Source organism: Corvus hawaiiensis, chromosome 17 (assembly GCF_020740725.1).
Source record: "Corvus hawaiiensis isolate bCorHaw1 chromosome 17, bCorHaw1.pri.cur, whole genome shotgun sequence".
NCBI classification, from domain to species: Eukaryota; Metazoa; Chordata; class Aves; order Passeriformes; family Corvidae; genus Corvus; species Corvus hawaiiensis.
In genome coordinates this window covers 2,077,758-2,102,961 of record NC_063229.1, presented here as the reverse complement: position 1 = coordinate 2,102,961, position 25,204 = coordinate 2,077,758, and the positions used below count along the sequence as shown (strand labels likewise).

Genomic DNA, 25,204 nt, shown 5'->3' with positions numbered 1-25,204 from the left:
TTCCCCATCTCAAGCCTTGGGCTTGTAGGTATGAAGCTTGTCTGCTGTCATCTCATAGGCATCCTGTATCTGCTGCATGTCTGGGACAGGAATAGAAATGCCCCTGAGAGCAGGATTCGTTGTTGGTGTGATGGTGGTGCTGGAGGCACCAGCCACAGCATGTGGGGAATGGGCACTGTGGGAAGGGCTGGCCAAGCTGCCCTGCCTCCCTGAAAGGACACAAGAGGCTAATCCCAGAGCAGCTGGCACCTGCAGTGGGTTTGGGATGCTCCTGGAGCAGGTGGAGCCCCACCCTGCAGCAGCGTGGGGGCCCTGTGGGGCAGTGGCTGCAGGGCAGCAGCGCTTGGGGCCCCACGTGTTTCTGGGGTGCACAAGCCCCCCTTGGACTGGGGACCAGGCACAGGCTGGAGCAGGTAGGAGCTGCCAGCTCTTCACCAGCTCTGTGCCATTGGAAACATTGGAGAAGTCAGATGTGAAAATTAAAGGCACTTACTCGTTGTTGTCCCACCTCTTTGCTTGCTGCAGTTTACCATTCATTTATCTTCAAAAGTGTTTGTGGTTGCTTTTGGCCTTGCAAAGGATGTTGGGGGATAAAGGACACTTTTTGTCTTGCTATCATACAGTGACAGAGCTGAGAGCAGTGGTTTTTTTAGGTGTATTGAGGAGGATAATTATTCCTGCAGTATGAGCTCCGGGTCCCCAGTAACCTGGGCTGCAGTGGGAGTTAAAGCACTCCCTATTTCCAGCACTGGGCAGGACTTCTCCCCGCTGGATCGGTCTCTTGCTGACAGCAAGTTCACAGTGCTTATCTTGCCTGGCTGCCAGAGCCCTACAGAGGAGATGTCTGGTGGAGTCATCCTGTTCCACTGACCTTCATCTTCAGTCAGTATCCACTGCGTGTGTCTTGAGGCTTCTGACACGGCCCAGATCCAAGAAACCTGACTGGGCAGCTCTTCCTCTGAAACAGGGCCTCTGCTATGTAAACACCCCCAGTGTTCTCTTGAAAGTGCTTTCCAGGAAAATGTAGCAGCAGGGGTTGGGTGGGTTTGTTCCCAGTGTGGTGTCACCGGCATCAGAAGTGACCCCAAGTGCACAGTCCCTGTACAGGTGACACTGAGACCACTGTGTGTGCTGAGGGTCTGTGCCTGGGTGTGCTCTGTGCTTCACTCTGGAGTGACAAGGGCAGAGCAGTGTCCTTCTGTCCTTCCCAGCCGTGTCCCCCTTGATGGCACCATGTTCTGGTGTATTTTGCCACAGGCTGATGGAGGATTCCTTCTGGCAAACAAACCCCTTGAGCAGATAGTTGGAGACCTGCTCCTTGATCCCACCCTTGTATCCCACAAGCTCACTGCTGCTCTGGGGCTGTGTCTGTGCTCACTGTTGGGTTATTTTTGGCTGGTGGTTCTTGTTTCACGAGGCCACTTCAGGTGAAAGCACTTGCTGGACTAATGCCAAGTAGCTGACACAGTCACTCTGTCCTGGGAGGCCACAGTAGCTGTTCTCAGCAATGCCTTTGAGCTGAACACAGCAGAGGCCGTGCTGGTGACTGCCCTGGAAAGCCCTGCATCCAAAGATTGGCATTTCGCTATTCCTAGGAATTTCATCCTCCAGCTGGTCTGGGGGTTGGACAACTGGCACGACAAGGAGTGGCTGCTTGAATGCAGTAATGCATTCCAAGTCTAAAATTGTTCCTAGGCCAAGTGTGGGGAGATGGCCAAGTGGAGGAATAACTCCAGCCCTGGGCAGTCTTCACAGTTTGGCTGGGATTTTCAGAGAAGTGTAGAGGTGGGATTTTTCCCGGAGAACTGAAGGCAGCATCATTTCCTTGGTGTGTCAGCTCTTGGTAGTCAGGTTTTAGAAATCTTGAGCTGGTTCTCCAAAACCCTTTTTGGCCTTGGTTGGGTGAGGAGGTGTCTGCAGGGAGCAGTTTGATTTGTTCCCTCCATCTGCCCTTGCAGGAAGAACTCGCCCTGTGTGCCTTGGAGCTGGAGCTGTGGCCAGAGCTGGGATCTGGGCTGGGAGCAAGGGGAAGGATGGGTACGGACATGGTTAGAACATCACCAGCCTGCTGAACCTCTGGGTGTGTTCAAAGGCTGGCACACAGCTCCTGGGCAGGGTTGTAACTCTGAAGACCTGTAGCAAAAGCCCAATAAATTCCTCTCAGGAACGTCACTTGGACTGACGTTTTCTGTTAGATTGAGTCCAGCAGATCCCGTGGTTTTGCTGTGGCCCCGCTGCACTTCCTGGTTAGGTCACTTTAGAACTGACAAAGGTGCTTGTTTGGAGCAGGGGCTTGGCATTCTTGAGCCCCGGTGCTCCTTGTGGTGAGTGTGCTGGCAGGGAGAACTGAAGAGGAGCAGGAAAGCAGAGCATTGTGGATAGGCATCTTTCACGGCTGCTCATGATGTGTTTAGAGCTCCTTGGACTATGGAATTGCTGGGCTGGTGTGTTTTCCAGGAGGCTCTGGAGGCCCTTCAGGCTCTGGGAGACAAGTGAACACTGTTTTGTGAGAAGGTCCCATTGCTGTGCTTGAGCAAGAAGTGGCTTCTTCCAAAGACACCTCTGGTAAACTGTCTCTTACGGGAATACCTTCAAAACAGTCTGGCTGGATCATTCTCATCACCTTTCTTAAGCCACTCTAAATCACTTGTTACCTGCTCCCTACCCCACCGTTCACCCTCTACCATCCAGTGCCAAGCCACAGATGAGGAAAAGCAAAAATGCATGTGCTTCACCTGCTGGTTGGTACTTGGTGTTAGCAGGTGAAGTCCTGGGAGGAATATTTTGGAATATCCTGCAGAACACCCTAAGATTTCAGGATTTGGTGTGGATGGTGTTTATTTTGTAGCTGGAGTTATACAACTGCTAAGGTCAAAGGAGTGGAGGGAGAGGAGATCACTAATTTGGAAACAGGAATAAATACAAGCTAGGTGGGAACTGAAGCCAAGAAGGCTTTTGGCACATAGCTTCCAAGGCAGGAAAATGGTCTGTTCCACAGTGAGCAGGTTCCTGAAAGCAGCAGGGGATGCTCTGGTGACGTTTAATGCTTTTGCTGGAGGCTGGGGTTTGCTGATAACGCTCCTTGGAAGGCCAGGGAGTCATTGTCACATTCTGAATTCCAGACAGCGGGACAGAAGGGAGTAGGTCCCAGTGCCATGGGAACAGCATGACTAAGCCAGTGCCTTCAGCTCTGTGGCCTAAAACTGAATCAGTTCACTAGATGTGGTGAATAGAGCTGTGCTCTGGCCTCTCTTGTGTCCCTTTCCTAGTTCATAGTCTCAGATCCTTGGAATATCTTCATGGCAGGTTCTGCAGGCTGGAGGGGCCAGCTGTGTGGGCAAACAGGTCCTGCACCCCTGAATCCAGACCTGCTACCCATACTTGTGGCTAAGTGGTGGTCTGGGCTCTGAACTTGAAAGCTTATGGGGACTCTTCAGGCCTGTGAACCAGGAACGTGGTGTTTTGGAGCCTGCAGGAAAAGCAGACCGAGCTGTGAAGATGCAGACTTGGTGGTGGCTGGAAGCTATGTAGGTCACAGATACTGGAGCCTCAGATGTGCTTGGAGAAAGCTCTGGGTGCATGCCTGGGATCTGCTGTGCTCTTTGATTTCAGAGCTGGAGCTGCACAGTGGCTCTTTTGTCAGATGCCTGCTCGATTCCTGAAATGAAGGATTCCAAAAGTGCCAGGTTTGCTCCGGATACCCCCTCCTTTGGGGTATCCATTGTTCAGGGAGTGCTTGTGATACTTGAAATTCTCAGGGAATCAGAGCTGGGGACTCTTGGCCTCTGGGAGATCAGTGTGAGCAGTGGCACTGGGGACACATGGCACTGCTCGTCTGTGTGCCTCTGTCAGCAGGGAGGAAAGCTCTGTGCTCCGCAGGGTCCGTGGTTAGTTCAGGTGGGAGCCCTCGGCAATGCAAGCAATGAGCACGGCTTTCCAAAGCTTCCTGGCACCCTACCCAAAGGGAATAAAAGGTTGGAATATTTGCTTAATTGCCTGCTCTGTGTCTGAGGACTCCCTTCCTCTCCAGAACAGACCAGACTGCTGCAACAGCTGAACCACTGTCAAATTTAATGCTAATGGAGAGGGAGCAGCCTGCTACAGCCTTTTCTGTGTCTGTTCATGTGATTTTTTTTTTAAATCTTATGGATAATGCCATGTTAAACAGTGAAATAGAATATGGAGGAGCTTTCTCTAACATGCAAAGCTTGTCCTGTGCCTCAGCCAACACAAGTTTCCCAGCAATTTTGACTTTGATTCTTCAGTATTAGCATAGTGTTGCCACATCTTGGTTTGTACATACTTAAGGGAGGAAATAGCTTCAATTGAATCTGGCTATTAAAACCTCTTGATGATTGTAGCTTTGAAGATGTAAATCTCGATGCTGGCTGTCTGACAGCCACTGTCCAAGTGGAAAGAGTGTTGGCTAAAGGCTGGAATTTTTCACTGGGAGATGAGTCCAGCCTGATGCCTTCCCATCTCCCTGTTCAGTGCTGTCTCCCCAGCTGCTGACACATGTGCTTTCCCTGGCCCTATGGCTACAGGGTGGGGTTTGTTTTCAGCTTACAAAGAATCCCTCGTCATCTGGGTGTGGGGAGGGTTTTTCATAATGTCCTGGGAAAACCACCTCTGCTGCTCCTGGTGGCATCACCGAGTGCTCACCCTTGCCTAAAACAGCGGAATGTCTTCCTGTGAGCAAGGGAGAGTAGCAGATATCCTGCATCAGGTAAAATTCGGGATACAGTATCGGAGAATTGTGATAAAAATCCTGATGTTAAACAAAGTGATGGAGGAATTAATTCTTACCTTGAGGGGGGTTTTGTTGGCAGCAATGGTGGCAGTTTCTCAAAATTTTAGGTAGGCTACAGAATTGTTGGCTGCTTCTGTTCTTGGGGATGGAGCAATTCCCTGGGAGCCCCATTTGTGCTGGGGAACTCGGCGATTGCTGCCATCAGCACAGGCCTGTTCCTGTTATCACACTCTGTGCTGACAAGCTGCTGGCTGCCATCAGTGTTTTCAGCACCCTCTTGGCCAGCTCTTCTGTGAACAGTGTTTAGTGGCACACTTAAAATGATGGTAACCCCTCCACCCAGCTTCCAGGACTGTCCACCAGTGGGAATGTGCCAATAATGTCTCAGCAACTGGGCAGTGTTTGCAAAACCTTCCGTGGACCACGCTGTGGGCTTGGTTCCTCAGAGCTCTAGGTGTGATTCTGCTGTAGGGGAGCAACTCCTGTTCCTGGAGCCTTCAAGAAGTCCTGGATAAAGTGGTTCCTGGTGGGCTGGGGGTTGTCCCTGGGCTGAGAGGGAGGCACATGGGGAGTCCCACAGGGTCACAGTGCTGTGTGTGCCGTGCTGGACTGACACGCTCACCTTTCTGAGATGGCAAAACTTGGGTTATTGCACTTATTTTTGTGCTCAAGGTGCAGCTTGCTGCCTGTACAGGGAGAACTTGAGATGTGTCTCCTGTGACACGTGAGCAAATGCTTGGGAATGACTGGATTTGGGGCTTCAAGCAATCAGCATAACCTAAAATAGCCCATTTGAGCTGCTGAGCTCTGACACAGACAAGAAGAGATTCGGTTTGCCATGGTTTCCAGCCATTTCTGGCCATATGGATTTTGACTGGCTGTGACTTTGAGGAGGTGTGTTGAGATTCCCTGGACTTCTGCAGTGGCAGGGAAGCGAATTAAAAGCATCCACATATGCCATCTTCCAAGTGATGTGGCAGTGCATGAAGTGATGGTGAAGGGAGAGGATATTTCATGCAGTGCATCATTAGCTGGTGGAACTTAATTCTGCAGGAGATTCTAGAAACTGCTAGCTTGGAGAAAAACTAAATCGGCCTCCCTAATTATGCTAAACACCTTGATGATTAATGCTAATACCCTCGGTGCACTTAGAAGTGGCTACAGCAGTGGGTGCATGGAGGGTTTGCCATCCTTCCTTACCTGTGTCCTCCGAAGGCATCCCCCACTCCCCACAGTTTGCTGCTTTGCAGAGCAGCAGGATGACATCCCATGTGGAGGAGGGAAAGGGGAGCAGCCTGTGACCTGGTGGCACTGGCTAATTCCTGTCTGGTTTACATCTGTGCCCTAATTCCATGTCTGTGCTGGGTAACCCTGAGCAAACCTTGCAGAAAGGGCAGCGTTGAACAGGGAGGGGGGTGCAGGGACTGGTCACTGCTGTGGGATGGGAATTCTGTGGCACCTGGTTCAGCCCAGTTCCCTTCCCTTCTCTTCCTGTTATCCATGGGCTGGGATGTCCCATGCCTCTCTCCTAGAGACACTCAGGGCTGCAGAGCCCAAACCAGCCCGACACAAAGCTGCAGAGTGAAGTTGGCAGAACAGACCCTGCAGTCCCAGGGCGGCGGAATCGGCATTTTGGGGCTGCCACAGTGAGTGTTTAAAAGCAAGGAGGGATGGGGCCTGCCTGCAGTAAGTGCTGTTCCTGAGAAATACTCTCTGGAATGCAAATCTCTGGATATCTGCAGTTGTGTTTTCCCTCTCCTGTTCTGCTAGCAGGCCCCTCTTGTCTCTGACCTGCTGGCTGATGGTGTTAGAGCTGCCCTGGGCACTGTGTGGTTGTGCTGCTGCACTGACCACCTGTGTGTGTGGTCGAGTCCAGTGGACATTTCCTTGTGCTGCTGCTGAGCTTTTTTTGCCACATCTGGGTGAGTTGCTGCAGGCACAGGTCTCTGCATCAGGAGGGTGAAGTGGATGATGCTTCAGTGCATCAGCAGAAAGGATTGCTGCTCTTGTTGTGGCAGCACCTTTCAGCACAGCTTGTCTCCCTGTCTGAAGAGCTTTTGGCTGATACGTGCTCACTAAGCTGTGGTCCATACAGTTCTGAAGTGGTCCTGGTATCCCCTGGAGCCCTGGGAGTGGAGTGGTGGTGTGCTGAGCTGCTGGGCAGGCTCTGTGAGGTGCTGTATGCTCCAGTCTGTCCAGTCTTGCATTCTCTTACCTGCCCCTGGCTGCAGGAAAGTCCATGTGACCAGTTCCAGTGCCAGGAGCTGATGGAAGTGCCTGCTCTCTCTAGCAGTCCTCTGTGGCACAGTTCAGAGCTGAGCCCCTTCCTGATGGCCCTCTGAAGAGGACAGGCTGCTCTGTGCAGATGTGTGGGCAGGGTATCTGCAGTGCTTCCTTGCCTTCTGCAGAGGTAGGACAAGTGGCAGTGTGGGTTCTCTGTGTTCCCTATTCCCCTGTTCCTGGTTCCTGTGTGCACAGAAAGGTTTCAGCCCCTATCCTGGCATCCCCACTCTTCTGCAGCTGGGGAGCTGCTCCCTCCCACTGTGCCTGCCGTGGCTCAGGCCAGGGTCAGAGCCCTGTGGAGCTGTGAGTGAGGAGGTCCTGAAGTGAGGATGAGGTGTCTGTAGCAAACAGGCTGCTGGGTGATGCAGCAAGCCCTGGGCCTCATGGCTTGGTGGCTCCTTAGCACTGTGGGATGCATTTCTGCATCCTCTGCACAAAGGCCAGCAAGGAGAAATGGTGTGCCCTTAAAGCCCAGCTGGGCTCCTGTTGCCCAGAGCCTTGCACTCCTATGAAACCTGCCATGGGATTGGAATGCCACTGGCCCTTCTGCCATGACCTCTGCTCACCACCCTGTGCCGCAAGGTGCCTGTGTCCAGGGGCCTGGCTGAGAAAGGGCTGTGCCTGGCCACGGGGATGGAGCTCCAGGCCTGCCTGGGTGGGCTCTCAGCTGCTCTGGCAGCCCTGGCTCTGCTGGAGGGGCCAGGCAGGATCTGGCAACAGGAGGAATTGCTGGTGACTCTGTTGTGCCCACCTGGCAGGACAGTCCAGGTGCTGCTGGGCACTCTGGTGCTGCATTCCTGGTGCAGGGTCCTGGGCTGGGTGGACGCCAGGAGTGTGGCTGCTGATCAGAGACCCCAGGGCTCTGGAAGCTTGGGCTCCCACTAACTCTGCTGCTTCACCTCTTTGGTGTGAAAAGCATCAGCCCTCACTAGTGAGGGTTTTGGCGGGGGTAAGCACACCCTGAGGAGCACTGAACTGATGGACCATCCCTTCAGTCCAGCCCCTCTGTGGAAAAAGTGTGTGCCAGCACTTTTGGGCAGTGAGCTGGCAAGGGACCCCGTCCCTGGGGATCAGGCACCCCCACCCATCAGAGATGCAGTTCTGCTCCTCCTGGCACCGTGCTCTGGCTTTTCTCTTCCCACTCGGTGACTTCTTGAGGCAGAATGGTTGGGTTTGGGGACCTTGGTGGTTGTTAGTGAATTAACCCCTGGGGCAGGGAGAGGCATCGAATGCTCTTTTGGCTGCTGCCCTGTGCTGGCTGGGTTGGAGATCTGTCTGAGCCCCCAGGACAGAAGGACACTGGCTGGATATGTGGCTGGAGCAGGGTGGAGCTGCTCACCATGGCTTCAACTCGCTTTAAAACCCCTGACAATCGCTTTTGGGAGGGTGGGGAGAAATCCCAGTATCTCCTCTAGCCCACTCAGCAGCTCCAGTGTCAGCTGCTGCTGCAGCTGGGTTTGGGAGTGCCTGTGGCTGGCGTCCCCTGCAGCATCTGCTGTGGCCCTGCTGACTCTGCAGCGGGCTGTGCTAAAGAGGGATGGCCAGAGCTGCCAGGAGCCAGCAGTGTGAGGTACCCTGTTTTTAACCCCAGCACTCTTGGAGGGTGTCTTCTGTTGCTTCATGGCTCTTTTAAATTCGTGACCTTCTACAAGAAGCTTTTTTTTTTTTTTAACAAAAGCAACCTGCCTTGCCTTCCCAGTATAACATTTCTCAGTGTATCAGTGCTCGTTATCATTTCTGTGCTCAGGAATTTGAAACTGGAGCCTCTCCATGATGCTTAAACTTCTGGTATATTGAAAAATCCAAAGTCCCTCATGTAAAGAGTTCACAGCCATCAGCCTTTCCTGCTCTGGTTAAATGTTCCCTCCCCAAATACTGGGTCTATGGTTAGAACTGGCTGCTGGGGCTCATGCAGCCCTGAGTGCCCCTGTGCCTGCCCCAGGCGTCCCTGGTCACCCTGTGTGGCAGCTCTCCCTAAGGGCATCTCAGTCATAGTTGACCAGAGAACACAAATGGTTGTGCAGAGCATTTTGTGGTGCATTTCTGGATGAGAGCTCTACTGTTAGTCTACACACACAGAGCTGATGTTCAGAGAGAGCCCTTTGCTTCTGTATTTGCTTCTGACGGCAACATTTGAGAGATGCTGCCTTGAGTTTGAGGTCCTTTTTCTGCAGATCTGTCCAGTCCTTTCATTTCAGTGATATGCAGGAACTTGCTGTACTTGGCAGTGGTCAGACAAGTGCAGGGCAGCCCCTTTTTTCCTAACACCAGGTACCAGATGGATACTTGGGTGATAAAATACTGTCCTGCCAGCAGAGCCTTTGGGGTGTACAGGTGTGCTGGACCTGAACAGGAGCAGGGGGTAACAAATCTCTGACAGCTGTGCGCTCGCTTGGAGCAGCAGCTGGAAGTGTCTCCCAGCTGGGCAGCAAAGAGCTGTTGGCACAGGTCTGTTTAGTGCTGTGCCAGCCTCTCTGGCTGCTCAGGGAGGGCTTTGAGGAAGGCGTTTGCTTAAAGCTGAGAAGTCATTTCTTTGTGTAACAAAATGCCAGATAGGTGAAGTGCAGTCTGCACACCCGGGCAGGCTGTGCCAAGGGGGAGCTGCAGCGTGGGTCAGGCACGTGTGGGGCTGGGGGGAGGCTGCTCCCAGAGGAGCCTGTGTGGGAGCAGTGGTGCTCAGGAAGGGCGTCTCCCCTCTCTGTGCTTACCTCACAAGTGAGTTGATGCTGTTCAGGGGGAAATGGCCGCTTCCATGGGTCAGGAAAAGTGGCTGGGGTGTAATTCTGAGTGAGGGCTGCTCACCTTCTGTAGCTGCTGGCGGGAACAGCTGCAGTGGTCAGAGGGACACTTCTGCCTTGGAGTGTCAGGGTGTGACCCCAGCCCGCTGCCCCTCACCTCTCCTTGGTCCCTGCTGCAGACCCACCCGCCCTGTGCTGTGCTCCCTAACACTGCTGGGGTGCTCCTGCCTCTGCCTGGAGTCCCGGGGCTGGGCTGAGGGTGTCCTGTGGCACAGAGCCCAAGGCCTGGCTCTCTGTCCTGGGAACAAGAGCGTTATGTGGTGGGACAAGTGACAAGCCTGCAGTGGTCCCCTTGTCCCAGCTGCCACTCCAGCCATGCCCAAGCACTGCTGCTCTGCCTGAGCCGTGCTGGGGATGAAAGCTGAGGATGGGTAGGGCAATAAGAAGGGGAATGTTGAATTTCTCTTCTGACCTCCTCGAGAAGTACTCAAGGTGCTTTGGGTGTCCAGGCTGGGTTTATGCAGGGCTGTCACAAGAGGTGAGAGGGCTCTTCCCTGGTGCTGCTGCCTGGGAGGAGCTGCTGGGGAATTCTCTGTCCCCTGACTCACAAGCACAGCCTGGCTGGTGTACGGGCTCTGTGACAAGCAGAAACAGCTGGTGAAGTGTTCATGGTGTTCTTGGGATCATCTGAGAGTTAAAGGGCTCTGCTGGGCTGGGCACTCTGCAGGGCTCTGTGGGCACCACCACAGAGGTGGCACATGGTTTGGGCTGTGCTGTGGGGAGCTGCTTGTGCCAGGATGCTGCTGCTCGTGGGGTCATCCTGCAGCTTGGAGTGAGGACTGACAGGAGAGCCCACGGTCCTTCCCTGGCTCCCACAGCCCACTCGTGGTTACCATCAGGTGTCTGTTACCTCTGTGTAGTACCAAGGTGAGATTTTTGTTTTTCAAAGATCAGTGCTACTGAGATTTACAAAGGCAAGGCACTGAGGCAGGAGGTATTTATAGCATTTCCATAAACTGCCTCTCTGAACAAATGCAGTCACTTGACTTTGCTTTCCAGGAGTTTTGTTTAACCACTATAAAACGTCTTTTAAATCTCCTCCAGCACTCTGACAGTCATTCTGTCAGAGCAAGAGGTGGCATCTTCACAGGCATTTCCCATCATGTCTAGATGGAAATATATGGGAGCCATGTGATTTTTCACATGGGCAGATAGTGATAGGACAAGCAGAAATTGTTTTAAAGAGGAGAGATTTAGATTAGGAAAAAAATCACCCCTGTGACGGTGGGGAGGCCCTGGCACAGGGTGCCCAGAGCAGCTGTGGCTGCCCCTGGATCCCTGGAAGTGCCCAAGGTCAGGTTGGATGGGGCTTGGAGTACCCTGAGATAATGGAAGGTGTCCCTGCCCAGGGCAGGGGATGGAAAAAGATGGTCTTTAAGGTCCCTCCAACCCAAGCCTCTATGATTTCTGACTTGTATGATTTTCCTGTTGACTAACAAAATTTGGGTAGATTTCTCGCAGTGCCTCTAACTGGTGCAGGTATCTTGACCTTCAGTGTGCAGAAAAATCAGGTCTGAAGTGATTGTTGTGTGTGGTGGCCGGTGAACACACATTACAAGGGACAGAGAGTTTTCAGTAAGACAAGTCCCTAGTACCACAAGAACCACTTCATGTTAGGGTGACCAGAAAGGCTTCTCCTGGGATGCATTGTTCTGTTATGTTAATCTACCCCAGTTTGGATTCCCCGGTTGGCTGTCAGCCTCTACCCCTCATCACTCCCCCAGAGTTCTCCATTGGTCCCCGTTCCCTGGTCCTGCCTTTTCCCCGCCCCTGGATAAAACTGGGGGGTTTGGGATCATGTTGGTATTTGCCTCTGCAGCCTTCAACAGTGTGGAAGCAATAAATGCTCCTGTTGGAATGCACGCAAGGAGCCTTCCTGCCTCTTTGTCAGTGGCTTTATACTGAAGCTAGCCGTGCATCTGTGTGTGCATGCATGTGACCCCACAGAGCCAGACAGGGACAGTAATAGTTGTGAACCATAAAATCCATGTGTCCGGATTGTCTTCAGTGCAGATTGTCACTGGGGCTCACTTTCACTTGGACTCTCTACAAATAAAACATCCTGCAGTTCACTACAGCTCCAACCTTGAAGTGTTCCTCGAGCTGATGAAAATCAGAGGTCAGGTCGCTTGGAATGTGGCTGTTCCAGTTCCCTTTGCTATTGGAAACTGCCTCCCAAAGCAGCTCCTTCCAGCCAGGAGACCCTGTGGCAAAGGGCAGCCCAAAGCCCTGCAGCTGGAATCTCCGAGGGGATAATGCCACTGATGCCATTTGCTGCAAGATGATTCTATGGTTGTTTTATTTAAAAGGCAAATGAGCTTGTCTTGTAGGAGAGATTATTTCAGAGCGTTCTGCTTCATGTGTGAGGAAATGAGGTCGTTCTTCCAGCCCTTCCCATAGGGAAAGGGGGATGCATGGAGCAGGACAGGGATAGCAGCCAGCCCTGCTGATGTTTGAGGGCAGGGGAACCTGCCTCCACAGCTGACCGTGGCTGGGGGCCTTTGAGGTGATTTAACAAAAATAAGGATCGTTTGAGTAGGTCTTTGAAGTTCCTGGAATGATTGGAAATGTCACCAGGCTGTATTGAATCAGCAATAGCAGCAGAACACTGGCACTTCAGGCCAGACACACTTGAGGGCAATTGTGGTGCCCAAATACCTTGGCTGTGCTCCTGGTGCTGCTGCCAGGTACTGAGCAGGTACCAGCCTGGTGGGATGGGAACAGGGACTGAATTTCACATTCCCTTACAACTCTTTTAGTCTTCCAAGAAGCAAATGCCTCTGTAAGGAGAGGGAGAGGATTCCAGCATGCCCAGCTGGTTTTTGAGGGTCCAGAGGGACTCTCCAGTGTAAGGCTCTGCAACCAGCTCCTCTGCCCAGGGATTGCCCAAGCCCCTGAGGGCAGGTGCAAGGTGCTAGTTTGGAAACATGCTGCTTTCTAAAAATAATTACAGAAGAAAGACTATAAACAAACATCCTCCTCCCCAAAATCAATCATCCACAGCATGCTGTGAATTCCAGCTGCTTGCTGAAATTAGCTGTGGAAGATGGTGTGAGCAGGAAGAGCCTAGTGCTGCAAAACTGGAAGCTTAAGCATGACTTCTGTGTTCTCCTGTTGTTCCACACCTTTTTGGAGCAGGGATGGTGTTCCCAAACAAACTGAGCTGCTGGTCCTGCAGAGTGAGGTCCTGCTCCAGTGCCCACAAGAACTGTAATTCCACATTGCAGCACAAGCTGATTTTAAAATAGTGTGACCTCAGCAAGTCCCGAGCAGATCCATGCCTGCTGAGCTGTAACCCTTTGGAGGGGTAAGTCAGCTACTGGAATGCTCCTCACTGATGGGATTGGCCTCAGAGCCAATTCTCCTATGGAAACACTGGGGTGTTCTTGTTTCCCACAGATGCAGGAAGCACTGAAGCTTAGTTCAGCGTTGTGTTGAGGGCCAAGGACAGGCTGTTCTGGGTGGGCTTGCTCTGACTTTGGCTTTTGAAGCCTGTCCTTGCAAGGTGTGGTTTCTGACTTTTCTGGGCAGTCAGAAGTCCTGTTTCATGTTTGCAGAGGGCTTCAGTGAGGTTAATTTGCAATTGCACTAACTAATGCATCCCCAGTTCTTCAAAGCTCCTGATCCCTTTGTGTTTGTCATTTGCAATGTTTCTTAGAGCCTTAGACTTACTTTTGGGTGGTCAGCCCTTTGAGCACAGATACATGAGCAGGGGTGTGTTCTGTCGGTCCCGGGTGTTTCCCTTCCAGCAAAGCCTGTGCTGCCCTTCAGCCCAGCCAGGTGGCACAAAGGGTTCCCAGGGACAAGCCAGGGGGATACTGTGGTTTTCCCCTTTAACAGAGCAGCACAGTGTCCGTGCTGTCTGTTGGTAAGTGGAGAATGGCTTTGGGTCTGGCTTACTGACCCTGGACACCACTGATCTGCCCCAGAAACTCTCTGTGCTGCTGTGCCCTCCCCTTGTTTTGCGTGGCTGGGCTGTTCAATGTCGAATAGCCATCGATTTCCTTTCCAGTCCCAGCCCTGGTGGTGGCCACAGCAGCTGGGGAGCTGGGCTGAGCTCCTGGTGACCGTGCCAGCCAAGCCACCAAGGGCTGTGGCCAGTCCAGCTCCAAGCAGGACTGTGTCACAGGGGCTGTGGGTAACAGGACACCCTGAGCACTGTCCCTGGAGAAGAGCAGGGGCCATGGGGAGGTATTTAACTGTCCGTGAAGAGACATGTGACATGCTTTCACCTCTGCCAGCTGGGGTGGCTCTGGCTTGCCCTGGCCAGTGGCTGCTGTAGCCCTGGTGCAGGAACAGGAGTAACCTGTTGTTTTGGGGGGTAGACACAGCTGATCCAGGGCTGCCTCTGCCATGGCTCTGGTCAGGCTGCTCCTACACTGCCCTATTGAGATGGGCTGTGTGAGTCAGGCCGTGAGACTGGGCCGAGGAATTGCTGTTGGAGATGATGCTCCACATCAGGCAGCTCTGGCAGGGGGACTGTGGTCACCCCTCACCCATGTGAGTCAGAGAGTGACGGGTGGTGGGATGGGTCCTGCTCTCCTGCCTTCAGGACACTGCTCAGTTTGTGCTGGGCTTGGTGCAGTGGCCTGAGGGAACTGGGATGCATTCGGTGCTTTCTGAGCTCCCATCCAGGCTGGAGGCAGCTGGGTTGGCAGCCCTGCACAGGCCTCTCACTTCTCCTCTGCCAGGTGCTGCTCAGCATCTCTGGGCACAAAAATGCTGCTGGAAACACAGATCTCCTCCTCTGTAATTCCTCCCTTTTATTTCCTCCTTTGAAGTGGAGCTTTAGCTCTTAATATGGTAAATAGTAGGATGTGTAAATGCAGGCATGTCCACATACTGTCAATAAGGCTCGTGGGGCAGCTCTGTGATTGCCCCACAGGGAACGTGGCTCCCAGGGATGCTTGGGACTGGCTCTGGCTCCACTGGAAATGGTGAGGCAGGTGTGACATGGGGAGTAACTGCAGCTCTCTGGGACTAAGGAGGCTGCTGGCAAGGGCTGGGATGTGCAGGGGAAAAGCAGCTTGGGATTGCACAGGACTTAATGGGAGGAACCAAAGGTAGGATAAGAAAGGGAGTCTGGTGACTTGAGGAGGACCAAGAGCACAGGGGTAGGGTGATAAAGGGGGTCAGTTGTGTATAGGAAGGTGGCTGGTCAGTGTGTTTGGCCACACCCTGCCCAGTGCAGCCTGTCCTGGCTGGACAGCAGCTGGAGAGGTACTGTGGCCTCAGGGGCTTGTATATCCTTGGAAATCTGAGAGCCTAAACACACGGCTGCTGCAGGATCCACATGGATTTTACTTGTATTTTCCATGTATTTTTGCTGGGGGGTTTCCATCCTGTCCAGCCAGAGACAGGAGCAAGTTGGGGCTGTGGCTGCTGTCCTGGTTGGTGTGGGATACGTGTGTTCTGTGTCTGCTGGGCACACATCTCCAGCCTTGCTGCCACTTGGATCTGGGGCCACAGAATAGCAGCCTCACCACTCCTGGGTCTTTTGCCCTGGTGTGAAGCAGCTGGGCTTGTCAGGGGTTTCAAATGTGTGTTCCTGCCATCAACATCTAACACATTTTATGGCTTCTTTCCATTTTTGTAGGAAAAACCATCACCCTGATCCAGACACTGAAACTTGTCAACTGATGGGACAAAGAGCTGAGACACTTGGCCGTACTAGGACACTAAAATATAGGGTTTAGCCAAAGAATATTTCCCCACTGTGGAGGCTTACACCTGCCAAACCCTGTAGCATTCTTGGGAGGCTTTTCTATCCCTCTTCTCCATTTCCAGATTTCCACGCATCATGGTATTCCTTTTGACTTCTTTTGCAAGCTAGCTCTGGCTCTGCCTTCGCTTTCCCTATGCTTTGGTGTGGGTCCCCAGCGTGAGCTGCTGCCTGTGGGCTGGTTCTGCACCTCTGCCTCCAGCTGCTGCTTGGAGGCTCCTCTTGGATGTCGTGACTGACCTGCTTTTTCTCTCTCTTTCACTGTATCTCTTTCCCTCCAACCTGTCTCCTGCGTTCTCCGTTCTCCCCCCTCCGTCCCTGCAGGTTCATCATGCCTAGTGGCATATAAAAAGACTCCACCTCCCGTCCCACCTCGGACCACGTCCAAGCCGTTCATCTCTGTCACTGTGCAGAGCAGCACTGAGTCGGCGCAGGACACCTACCTGGACAGCCAGGACCACAAGAGTGAGGTCACCAGCCAGTCGGGGCTCAGCAATTCCTCAGACAGCTTGGACAGCACCAGGACACCCAGCGTGACCAGGGGCAGCGTCGTGACTCCGGCCAGAGACACCCCAGAGTTACCTCAGAAAAATGCAACTTTGAAAAGTGACAAAGGGACTCTGACTAACGAAGAGCCTAAAGTGGAGAATATCCCCAAAAGAAAGCTATCGTCTATAGGAATACAAGTATGGAATAGTTTGTTCTCCTTCGTCCCAAGGAATGTCCTTACCCCATCCATTTAGCGTGTGCCTTTTCTGTGACCGGGTGTGCATCTGAGCTCACTTAGAATAGCAAGAGCCACTCACTGCCTTGTCAGAGTAACTGCCAGTGCTTCCAGGGTGAGAGACAGCAGCACTTTCCCTTAACAGCCCAGAAAGGACTGAGTTCTTCTAGTACAAATTTGAAGTGTTTTCTAGAGCAGAGGGGCCATGTTAACTGGATGAGTCCCTCTGAAGAGGCCTCTTGCTGCCAGTCTGCCTGTGCCCTGTACTCTGTATTGCTTCCCAGCAGTCTGCTCCTTGCCCACCATGGTTCTTGGGACAAGCCTCCCCTGAGAGGTGGGCCCTTCTGCTTGATGTCCACGTGGGATGGGCTGCTGCAGTGCCAAATGGTCCCAGGGCTGCAGGCAGAAGGGAGCAATTCCTTGCTGCTCAGTGTTCCCAGCAGGTTGGTGCTTCCCTTGCTGGAAGCATTTAACTCTGTGGGAGCAGATGCAAATGAGCTGTTGATTACGCAGTCAAACGAGAACCAGTGACTAGTGTAAATCCATACTTCAGTCAGCAAAACTGCATCCTCTGGGGCTATGCTCTCCTCTGGGACAGGTTTCTCAATTACAGGTAGCTGTGAGCTCTGGTTCTGTCCCAGGTGCTGGTTACCAGCAGACGGGAGCTTGGGCAGCTCCAAGGGCAGGATCTGAGCTTTGAGCTGCTCTGTGTGTGCTGAACAAGTTCTCCATCAGCTTTACAGCAAGGCCAGTTCAGACAGGTGACAGTGAAGGCCTCTCTGCACGGCTGGTGGGACAGAACACCTGAAAGGGCAGTGAGGGGAGAGAAACACTGGAGAGGCTGACTGCGTTCGTCTCCTTTTCCTTTTCTGAGTTGGTTCCTAAGTCACCTGGATATCATTCCTAAAACCTTCTAACCCTCTTATCCAGGGTGTCAATCCCTGGGAGAGAGGCTTTGCTGTCAATCTCAATCACCTCGCTGTCCTCCCTTGAATGCCGTGGTCCTTGACTGTGTGGGATGCCACAGGCGCAGGGACACAGCCCCAGCCATGCAGAGCCCAGGGCTCTTGGCACAGGTGGTGGCAGCAGCAGCAGCCTGGCAGGACACAGCCCTGATCCTGAGGTGGGAGCAGAGCTGAGCAGTAGCCTCGTGCCTGTCCTTAGCCAGCCCTCCCGTGTGGTGTCAGCATGCTCTGTGTGTGTGCACACTCCTGGTCGACTAACGTGGATTCCAGCCGCAAGTTCTCGTGTCTGTTTTTGTCTGTATTTTTTTTTGTTCAATAAGGTTGACTGCCTTCAGCCAGTGGCAAAAGAGGAGCCTCCTCCACCAGCCACCAAATTCCAGTCCATCGGGGTACAGGTAGAGGACGAGTGGCGGTAAGTGAGACGCAAGCTTGTGCAGTTTCCTTTTATTTTAAATTGTGCCTCCCCCACTTGTGCTTAGACCTTCTTCCCTGCTTTGTGCCAGTGAGTGGTGTTGAATGAGGCCCACGGAGAGCTCTTCCTCCACAGCACACACCCACTGCAAAAAGCACTTGTTCTCTAACAGCCAAATCAATGGGAGCTTGAAATTAAATAAAAAATAAAAAAATTCCAAGCTGTAATTATAGACATGCGTCAGCCCTCTCGTCTGAACGGCCGATTGCAGTAAGCAGGCAACCTTATAATTCTGTCTGTCTGAGTGTGTGGTGTGTCTGTGTGTGAGGAGGGGCAGGGAGAGGCTCTGCTGTGGCCATGGATTTTGCTGTTGGTGTGGGAGGCCAGCCAGGCCAAGCTCTGCTATTGAACCATGGCTTTTGATCCCTCCAGAAACAGCCACTCTCGCAGCATGTCCTCCAAACAGGACACAGACTCTGACACACAGGAGCCCAATAACTCCAGCTGTAAATCATCTGAGAGAAGCCTCGCTGAGTGCCCCCAGCACAACAACTCTGTTGGTGTTGATGCCTCCACCAGGCAACCAGCCAAGCCCTCACAGATTAAGAGAAACCTCTCCTATGGAGAAAACAACGACCCAGCCCTGGAGCCTTCTTCTCTCCCTCCTCCTGACCCCTGGCTCGAGAGCTCCTCCACATCGCCGTCGGAGCCGGCGCAGCCGGGGCCCTGCCGGCGGGACGGCTTCTGGTTCCTGAAGCTGCTGCAGGCGGAGACCGAGCGCCTGGAGGGCTGGTGCCGCCAGATGGACCAGGAGACCAAAGAGAACAATCTCTCTGAGGAAGGTGGGTGTGGGCAGCAGCCCGGCAGCTTCTCCCTCAAGAAGCAGTTGGGTCAGTTAAATTGTGGCTGCCATATCCCTGGCAGTGTCCAAGGCCAGGCTGGACGGGGCTTGGAGCAGCCTGGGATAGTGGAAGGTGTCCCTGCCCGTGGGATGAGATGAGCTTTAAGGTCCCTTCCCTCCCAAGCCATTCTGGGGTTCTATGAAATTGCTGACAGCCCACAGAGCCAGAGCATGGAGATGAGGATGGGCCAAGGAATGATTTTTCCTTGGAAAGGGTAATGAAACTTCCTGTAGCAAATGGAGTAAGAAATAATGCTGTGATGCACCATAAAAGATGTGCAGGGGATGGTGCAGCTTCTGACCACTCAAAACTGCTGAAAGCTTAAATGGATTTAATCTTAAAAAAGGTTAAATGGAAAAAGCTTTCAGGGAGGCTGTGGGATCTCTCCCTGCCTCACCCATTACTCTCAAACAGGCAGGGGAAAGCTTAGCTGGCAGTGGGGCAGAAGGAACACGACTTCGGAGCTTGTTTGCTCAGTTCAGTTGATGAACTTGTCTTTATAGCAAAGAGGAGGTTTCTTCACATGGGAAAGCCTCACTGAATTTGTGCTGGATACACCAAAAGCCTGGAACAGGGAACATGAGACCAGTTGATTTTATGGAACAGCTGGGCTTGTTCTTTTATTTTCAAATGCCTTGGCAAAACCTGAGCTTTTTGCAGTGGGAGTCGTGCCTCTGGTGAATACAGAGTGACAGGAGTGGGTGACGAGGCTGCAGAGGGCAGGATCTTTGTGTGGAGCCTGGTCTTGATGTTTTTAAAACCTGAGAAAGGTGAAACAAAGGTGAGGCTCAGTTTTAGCTCACTGTCACTGCTGGGGCTCCAGGAGCTAATCTCTAATCCGATTCCCTGAGGTGCTGCCCTGGCTGCCAGGGGGACAGGCTGTGCCAGGGATCTCCCTGCCTCGGGGCTGGCCTGGCTTGACCTGTGGCAAGGAAAGACAGCAAGACCTGCATGGCATTGTTGCTGTGACTGCCAGCAGCAAGCTGCTTGCTTGTGGAACCACAGCCTTGGTGGGTGAGAGAGCCCAGGGTGCACTTGTCCCACCAAGAGCTCCCAACGCTCCGAGCAGGCTCAGGGGCAGCAGCAGAGCAGGGATGGGACTCAGGTGGTCCCTGTTGGTGATGCAGCTGCAGGCACTGTGGGCTGTGGGGCTCTGAGCCTGCCTCTGGAAGGGAAAAGCCCAGACTGTATTTCCTCTAGTGAGCGGAGGAACATGCTCATGCCCGGAGGCTGCTTGGAAAAACTGTTAAGAGCACCATGAAGTCCTGGGTGTTAAAAGGCCTGGCCTGTGTGTTCATCCCTGCTGGTACAGGGAGGCTGGAGAGTGGTCCCTGTGTCACCTTGCCCTTGTGCAGGGCTGGGAGAGCAGGCTGCAATCTCTAGCAAGTGCCAGCAGACCTTGCTGAGGTGGTGCTGGTGGCTCCTCTGAGGGGCTGAGGGCAGTTTAAGGAGCTCTCTGCCAGCTTGGATGTTGTAATGTCCTCAGACAGGTCTGTGTTTGGCCTGCCAGAAGGAGCAATGGCAGACAAATGTGGTTTCAAAACATCTTGTTCCTGAGAGCAGTTAGCGCCTTGAGGATCTCTGAAACTGCTTTTCTGATGACTCGAGTGTTTCTCTGCTCCAGGAATGCTGGAGCTCATTGCTACATTTAATGGTCTGTTCAACTCAGGTTTTTTTATTTTCTTTTTTTTTTTTTTTGTCCCCCACAGTCTTAGGAAAAGTCCTGAGTGCAGTGGGCAGTGCACAGTTACTGATGTCACAGAAGTTCCAGCAATTCCACGGCCTCTGTGAACAAAACTTGGTGAGTCTGGATCTCTTCTTCCTGGTTTCTGAGAGGGTGCCTCTCAACAGCACTCCAGGGACTTGGTCAGGTGTTAACAGGCTGCTGTCCCTGTGAAAACAAAGCCAGTGCAGCCACAGCCTGCAGTGCCGGGCTGGGGGAGGGCTGGGTTAGCACAGAGCTGCCTCCTGCTTCTGAAGGGCTTTTTGAGGCAAACCCCTGAGCTTGGACCAAATAGGGGGGACTGTTTGAAAAGTCTGCTCTTGACCAAACGTGCTCCCTTTGCGTGTGTGGCTGGTGACACTGTCCCCAGGTCACTGGGAATTGATCTCTGAAAGGGAGTGCAGGGGTTTGCCCTTGCTCGGCGCTGACCTGGGCTAATGGGGATTGATGGAATCTGTGGTTTGATTTTCCCCTCAGGCTTCATGGTAATATGGATTTTGCAAACTTCCTTAGAGTTCCTTACATGCAAAATAATCTTGGAGAGACTTGAGGAGCAGGAGGAGATAAAGTGCTGATCCCAGCTGAGCAGCAGCACCAGCAGAGCTTTGTGTGAGCTGCTCAGATCTGATCCCATGCTTTCCAGGGCCTGCAGTGGTGGTTCAGCTGTCTGGGAACTGGGAAAATCCTGTTCTTGGAAGAAATTTAAGCTACTTAAAATTTTTCAACCCAGCCCAAGAAGTACTGATGCTTTCAGGTTGTTTTGGGGGGAAATGTAGCAAAATAATTTTTCTCATGAAAGCTCACTTTGGCTCCTTGGAGTGCTGCAGATCCAGGTATCACAGCTGGGTGTCCATTTCCATTATTTCCCACCCTGAAATCAGGGTCTCTGTGTCAGAAACCAGTGTTGTGGCTCTGATTCCCATGCTGGGCACTGCTGTTGGATCCTGCTGTGGGGTTAGTGCCAGCACTGAGTGTCTGGTTCAGGATTACTCTGCTGTAAGAGAAGTGCAGTCAGGACCTGCTTCCTGAGCTGGGCAGAAATAATGTGGGCTGTAAATGACAGCTTTGTGTGTCCATGTTCAGGGCTGGTTTCTCCTGTGGGTTCTCACGGGGTTTGTTTGCAGGCAGACATAAAAGGGGTGAATGTGCTGTGCCCGCTGCTCTGCTGGGTGTGTTCCTTCTGAAAGGGTGTTCTTAACGCTTCCCCTTCTAGAACCCTAACGCCAATCCCAGACCCACAGCCCAGGACTTGGCTGGATTTTGGGATCTCCTCCAGCTGTCCATTGAAGACATCAGCATGAAGTTTGACGAGCTGTACCACCTCAAAGCTAATAGCTGGCAATTGGCAGAGACACCGGAGAGAAAGGTGAGTGAGGAGCACTGGGAAGTGGCCTGAGTACCTTGCACACATTTGGGGTATCTGAGGTCTGGTTTTGTCTGCAAACAGATGCTCTCAAGGGCTTTGGCCATCCTGCACTTGTCACCTCACAGCCTTGCAAGGCACCAAGGCCATTCCTCTTGAGTAATAGTGGGAACAGTTTTGTACAAGGGGAAAAGGTGTTGGATGGAGGAAGCCTGGGGTGCTGAGCAGTGGTGCAGGGGCCTCAAGTGTTCCCAGCACTGTGTGGATGGGTTTAACTATCCCTGGTGCCTAAGTAATGTAAAAAACAACTGGAACCTTTGGGAAATGCAGGAGAGGTGGTGTCCTGGCTCTGCAGATAAGGGTAGGGGAGGACTGTGGCTCAGGACAGGGTGGCTGATTAAAATTTTGCAGTTCCACATTAAGTTGTGTCTTCATACTCCCTGTGCTGTGCTCTGAGCTGCAGCTGAACCAGACAGTCTGTGAACTCCAGGCCACTCCACAAGAGCCCTGTACCATGGAAGCTGCATGGAGGGGAGGGTCAGGCTGGGGATGAGGAAAAGGTTCTTCCCCCAGAGGCTGCTGGGCACTGCCCAGGCTCCCCAGGGAATGGTCCCAGCCCCGAGGCTGCCAGAGCTCCAGGAGCGTTTGGACAGCGCTGCCAGGCACAGGGCGTCCTGCAGGTGTGTCCGTGCAGGGGTTGGACTTGATGATCCTGGCTGTGGATCATCAACCTCCAGATTGTGCACAGCCCATCCCAGGAAATGTCCAAGGCCAGGTTGGACAGGGTCTAGTGGCAGGCGTCCCTGCCATGGCAGGGGGTGGAACTGGATGATCTTCCAACCCAGACCATTCTGTGATTCCATGCTTTTGGTGGGTCCTTTCCCATTTGAGGGCATTCTGTGATTCCATGAAATGCCAAACAGCTCACTGTAGAAACCAGGGCAGCTGATGCTGAGGGGTGTCTTGCTCCAGAGCTGCTCTCCCCGACATGATCCCAGTCCCCTCCTGCAAGGCCCCGCCGGGGCCGAGCTGGCGCCCAGCTGCACACATTTATATCAGGTCTGGGTTTTTCCTTACTGTCTCTCTAAAGGAAGAGAAGAAACCACCCCCTCCAGTGCCAAAGAAGCCGGCCAAGTCCAAATCGCAGCTGAGCCGGGACAAAGGCTCCGACTCGGACAAGCAGCGGCAGGAGGCACGGAAGCGGCTGATGGCGGCCAAGCGTGCGGCGTCCGTGCGGCAGAACTCGGCCACCGAGAGCGCTGACAGCATCGAGATCTACGTCCCCGAGGCCCAGACCCGCCTCTGAGCCCGGCCACGGCCAGCCCGCGGCTTTTATAAGTCATTAAATGGAAAAAAAAAAAGGTTCTCTCGAAACTAGTGTGATTTATTCAGTCTAGAGACAATGAGCCATCCTTGAAAAGGGCTCCTGAGTTGGCTTTTTTCTCTCTCAGCTTTAAGTAATGAAGATTTTAACAAAAAAAAAAAACAAAAAAATACAAACAAAAAAAATTTAAAAAAAAGAAAAAGAAAAAATGCCCCTCGTTTTCTCCCCGGCTGTGGTGTTGCTGAATGGACTGGACAGACTCCTGGGAACTCCAGCCCCTCGACTTGGAACTTCAGTCTTTTTACTTGTTCTATCTCATGAGAATTATTAGCTTGTTTACAAGAAGAGGACAAGAAAACACGAAGCCTTGAGCACTTGCCATGCTGTGTTCTTCCTCCTCCTCAGATCTGTTCTGCCCTTCTCATCCTTTATTTTTGGCCTCCTCCAGCTCCCGTTCTCCCACCCTTTGCATGGCTTCGGTTCCCGTGTCCGGACCCTGCTGTTCCCTCAGAGAACACCTGTGGTGTGTTATTCCTGCTGCCCTCTCCAGCCAGCAGCCTTCCTGGGCTTTGTGTTCTTGGGATGGGGATGTTGGGGTGGGGGAGGACGGGCACAGGGGGTCGTATCCTCAGCTTGTTGGAGGGAGAGGATGCCGGGGCTGTGGAATGTGGGGTTGAAATGCAGCCCAGAAGCAAAATGTGCAATAAATCTGGCGCAGGGGATCCCGAGAGCCGGACCCTGCTCCGGGCACAGGAGCGGAGCTGAAGGACCACAGAGCACGAGCCACATCCCTTTGATTTCCCTCCTCTTCCCCTTCCAACACCATTTTCCTTGGATGGCTGCTGGAGAGAGGAGCTGCTGCAGCGGGGGGCTGCGGGAGCATCCCGGCTGTGGGCTCAGCGTGTCCAGGAGGAGGGGGTGTACATATGCACATATACACTTAGTAGTACCTGTATAGTAATTCCTACACACGGATCCTGCCCACGCCGCCGCGGGGGTGGGCAGATGTATAGCATATATTTTTACATGTACTATATCTAGATGTGTGTCCAAGTGTGTGTAAAAATATATACCCTGTGTGTAAGCAGATGACTATTTTTTCCTTATCTCCCTGCTCTCTGGGTAGAGGAAGGATTGCTAAATATTTTTTAGCCCATTTTTTTTTCCCCTTTGTAGGTCTCCTTTCCAGTCTGGCTCCTTGGAGCCAGAGCTGCCACCCCCCTGATTCTTTGCCACCCTCTCACACTGAAGGTTTTTGTCCCATCCTGAGGGATCTCGCTGGGGATTTTTTTTTTTTTTTTTTTCCCTCTTCACATGTTTGAACAAGTTGGGAGATTGTGTGCTACTGTCATGGGGGTGGAGGTGGAATCCCAGAGGTTTCAGTGAGAGTGTTGGTGATCCAGAAGGCAAAAAATAAATAAAAGTGAAATCCTGAATGATGCCTGCTGCCCATTGTGTGCTGTCTGGGGCTGTCCATGAAGCCACTCTCAGAGGTCTCTGCCCCCAACCATAGAATTCCCAAAGCTCAGCTGTGCTGGGATTCAAACGGGGCTGGAGGTTGGGGTCAGGCTCTGCTCCCAGGGGCCAAGGAAAAACAGCCTCAGGTTCGATACTGGGGGAAGGTCCTGCATGGGAAAGGGGGCCAGGGCTGCCCAGGGCAGGGGTGGAGTCCCTGGCCCTGGAGGCTTTGGCAAGGTCTGTGCAGGTGGCACCTGGGGCCTGTTGGGGTTTTGGCAGCAGCCCGGGCTCCCCTTGGAGGCCTTTCCCAAACCTCAAGGCTCCGTGGGGGCAGAGACACTGCAGGGCTGCACTGTCGGGTTTTGGGGCGGATTGTAAAGATGCAGCTTTAGGGATCTCTGGCAGAGAAAGGGGGGACACCAAGGAAAGGTGAGGGTTAACTTATTGTTTTTATTATTTACTCCTCCCAGCTACTGCTTACGGAGCTGTGGAACGATCCTTGCTGCCCTGGGCTGGGCCGGGCCTGCCCGTAATGTTTATGTTCTCTGTACATATATGTGCATATATTTTAACATGTAAGTGAATTTACAAAGCTGTAAAGATTAATTAATATTGCTTATATCTTATAATTAATACAGTATTTCAAATTCTCCTACATATATTAAAATACATACACACATAGAGGTAGAGTTACATATTCTACATGCATATACATATAAATACGTGTAACACACATAGAAAAATGTGTTAGAAATATTTAAACACACCTTTTATAAATCC

At 52.6% G+C, this 25,204-nt stretch overlaps 1 protein-coding gene across 7 annotated transcripts in view; it reads left to right on the top strand.

The window, feature by feature from the left end:
* DLGAP4 (DLG associated protein 4) overlaps positions 1-24,405 on the top strand; it is a 146,309-nt gene extending 121,904 nt beyond the window's left edge. For 6 of the 7 annotated variants that reach the window (XM_048322315.1, XM_048322313.1, XM_048322312.1 and 3 more), the window contains 6 exons: positions 15,878-16,239; positions 17,563-17,654; positions 18,087-18,496; positions 20,266-20,357; positions 21,493-21,645; positions 22,733-24,405. In XM_048322315.1, coding sequence (XP_048178272.1) covers positions 15,878-16,239; positions 17,563-17,654; positions 18,087-18,496; positions 20,266-20,357; positions 21,493-21,645; positions 22,733-22,948 — 1,325 coding nt within the window. In that variant the 3' untranslated portion in view covers positions 22,949-24,405. Of the gene's footprint in view, positions 1-15,877; positions 16,240-17,562; positions 17,655-18,086; positions 18,497-20,265; positions 20,358-21,492; positions 21,646-22,732 lie in introns of those variants that run through there. The other variant, XM_048322318.1, reaches the window with a different exon arrangement.
* The last annotated feature ends 799 nt before the right edge of the window (positions 24,406-25,204 follow it).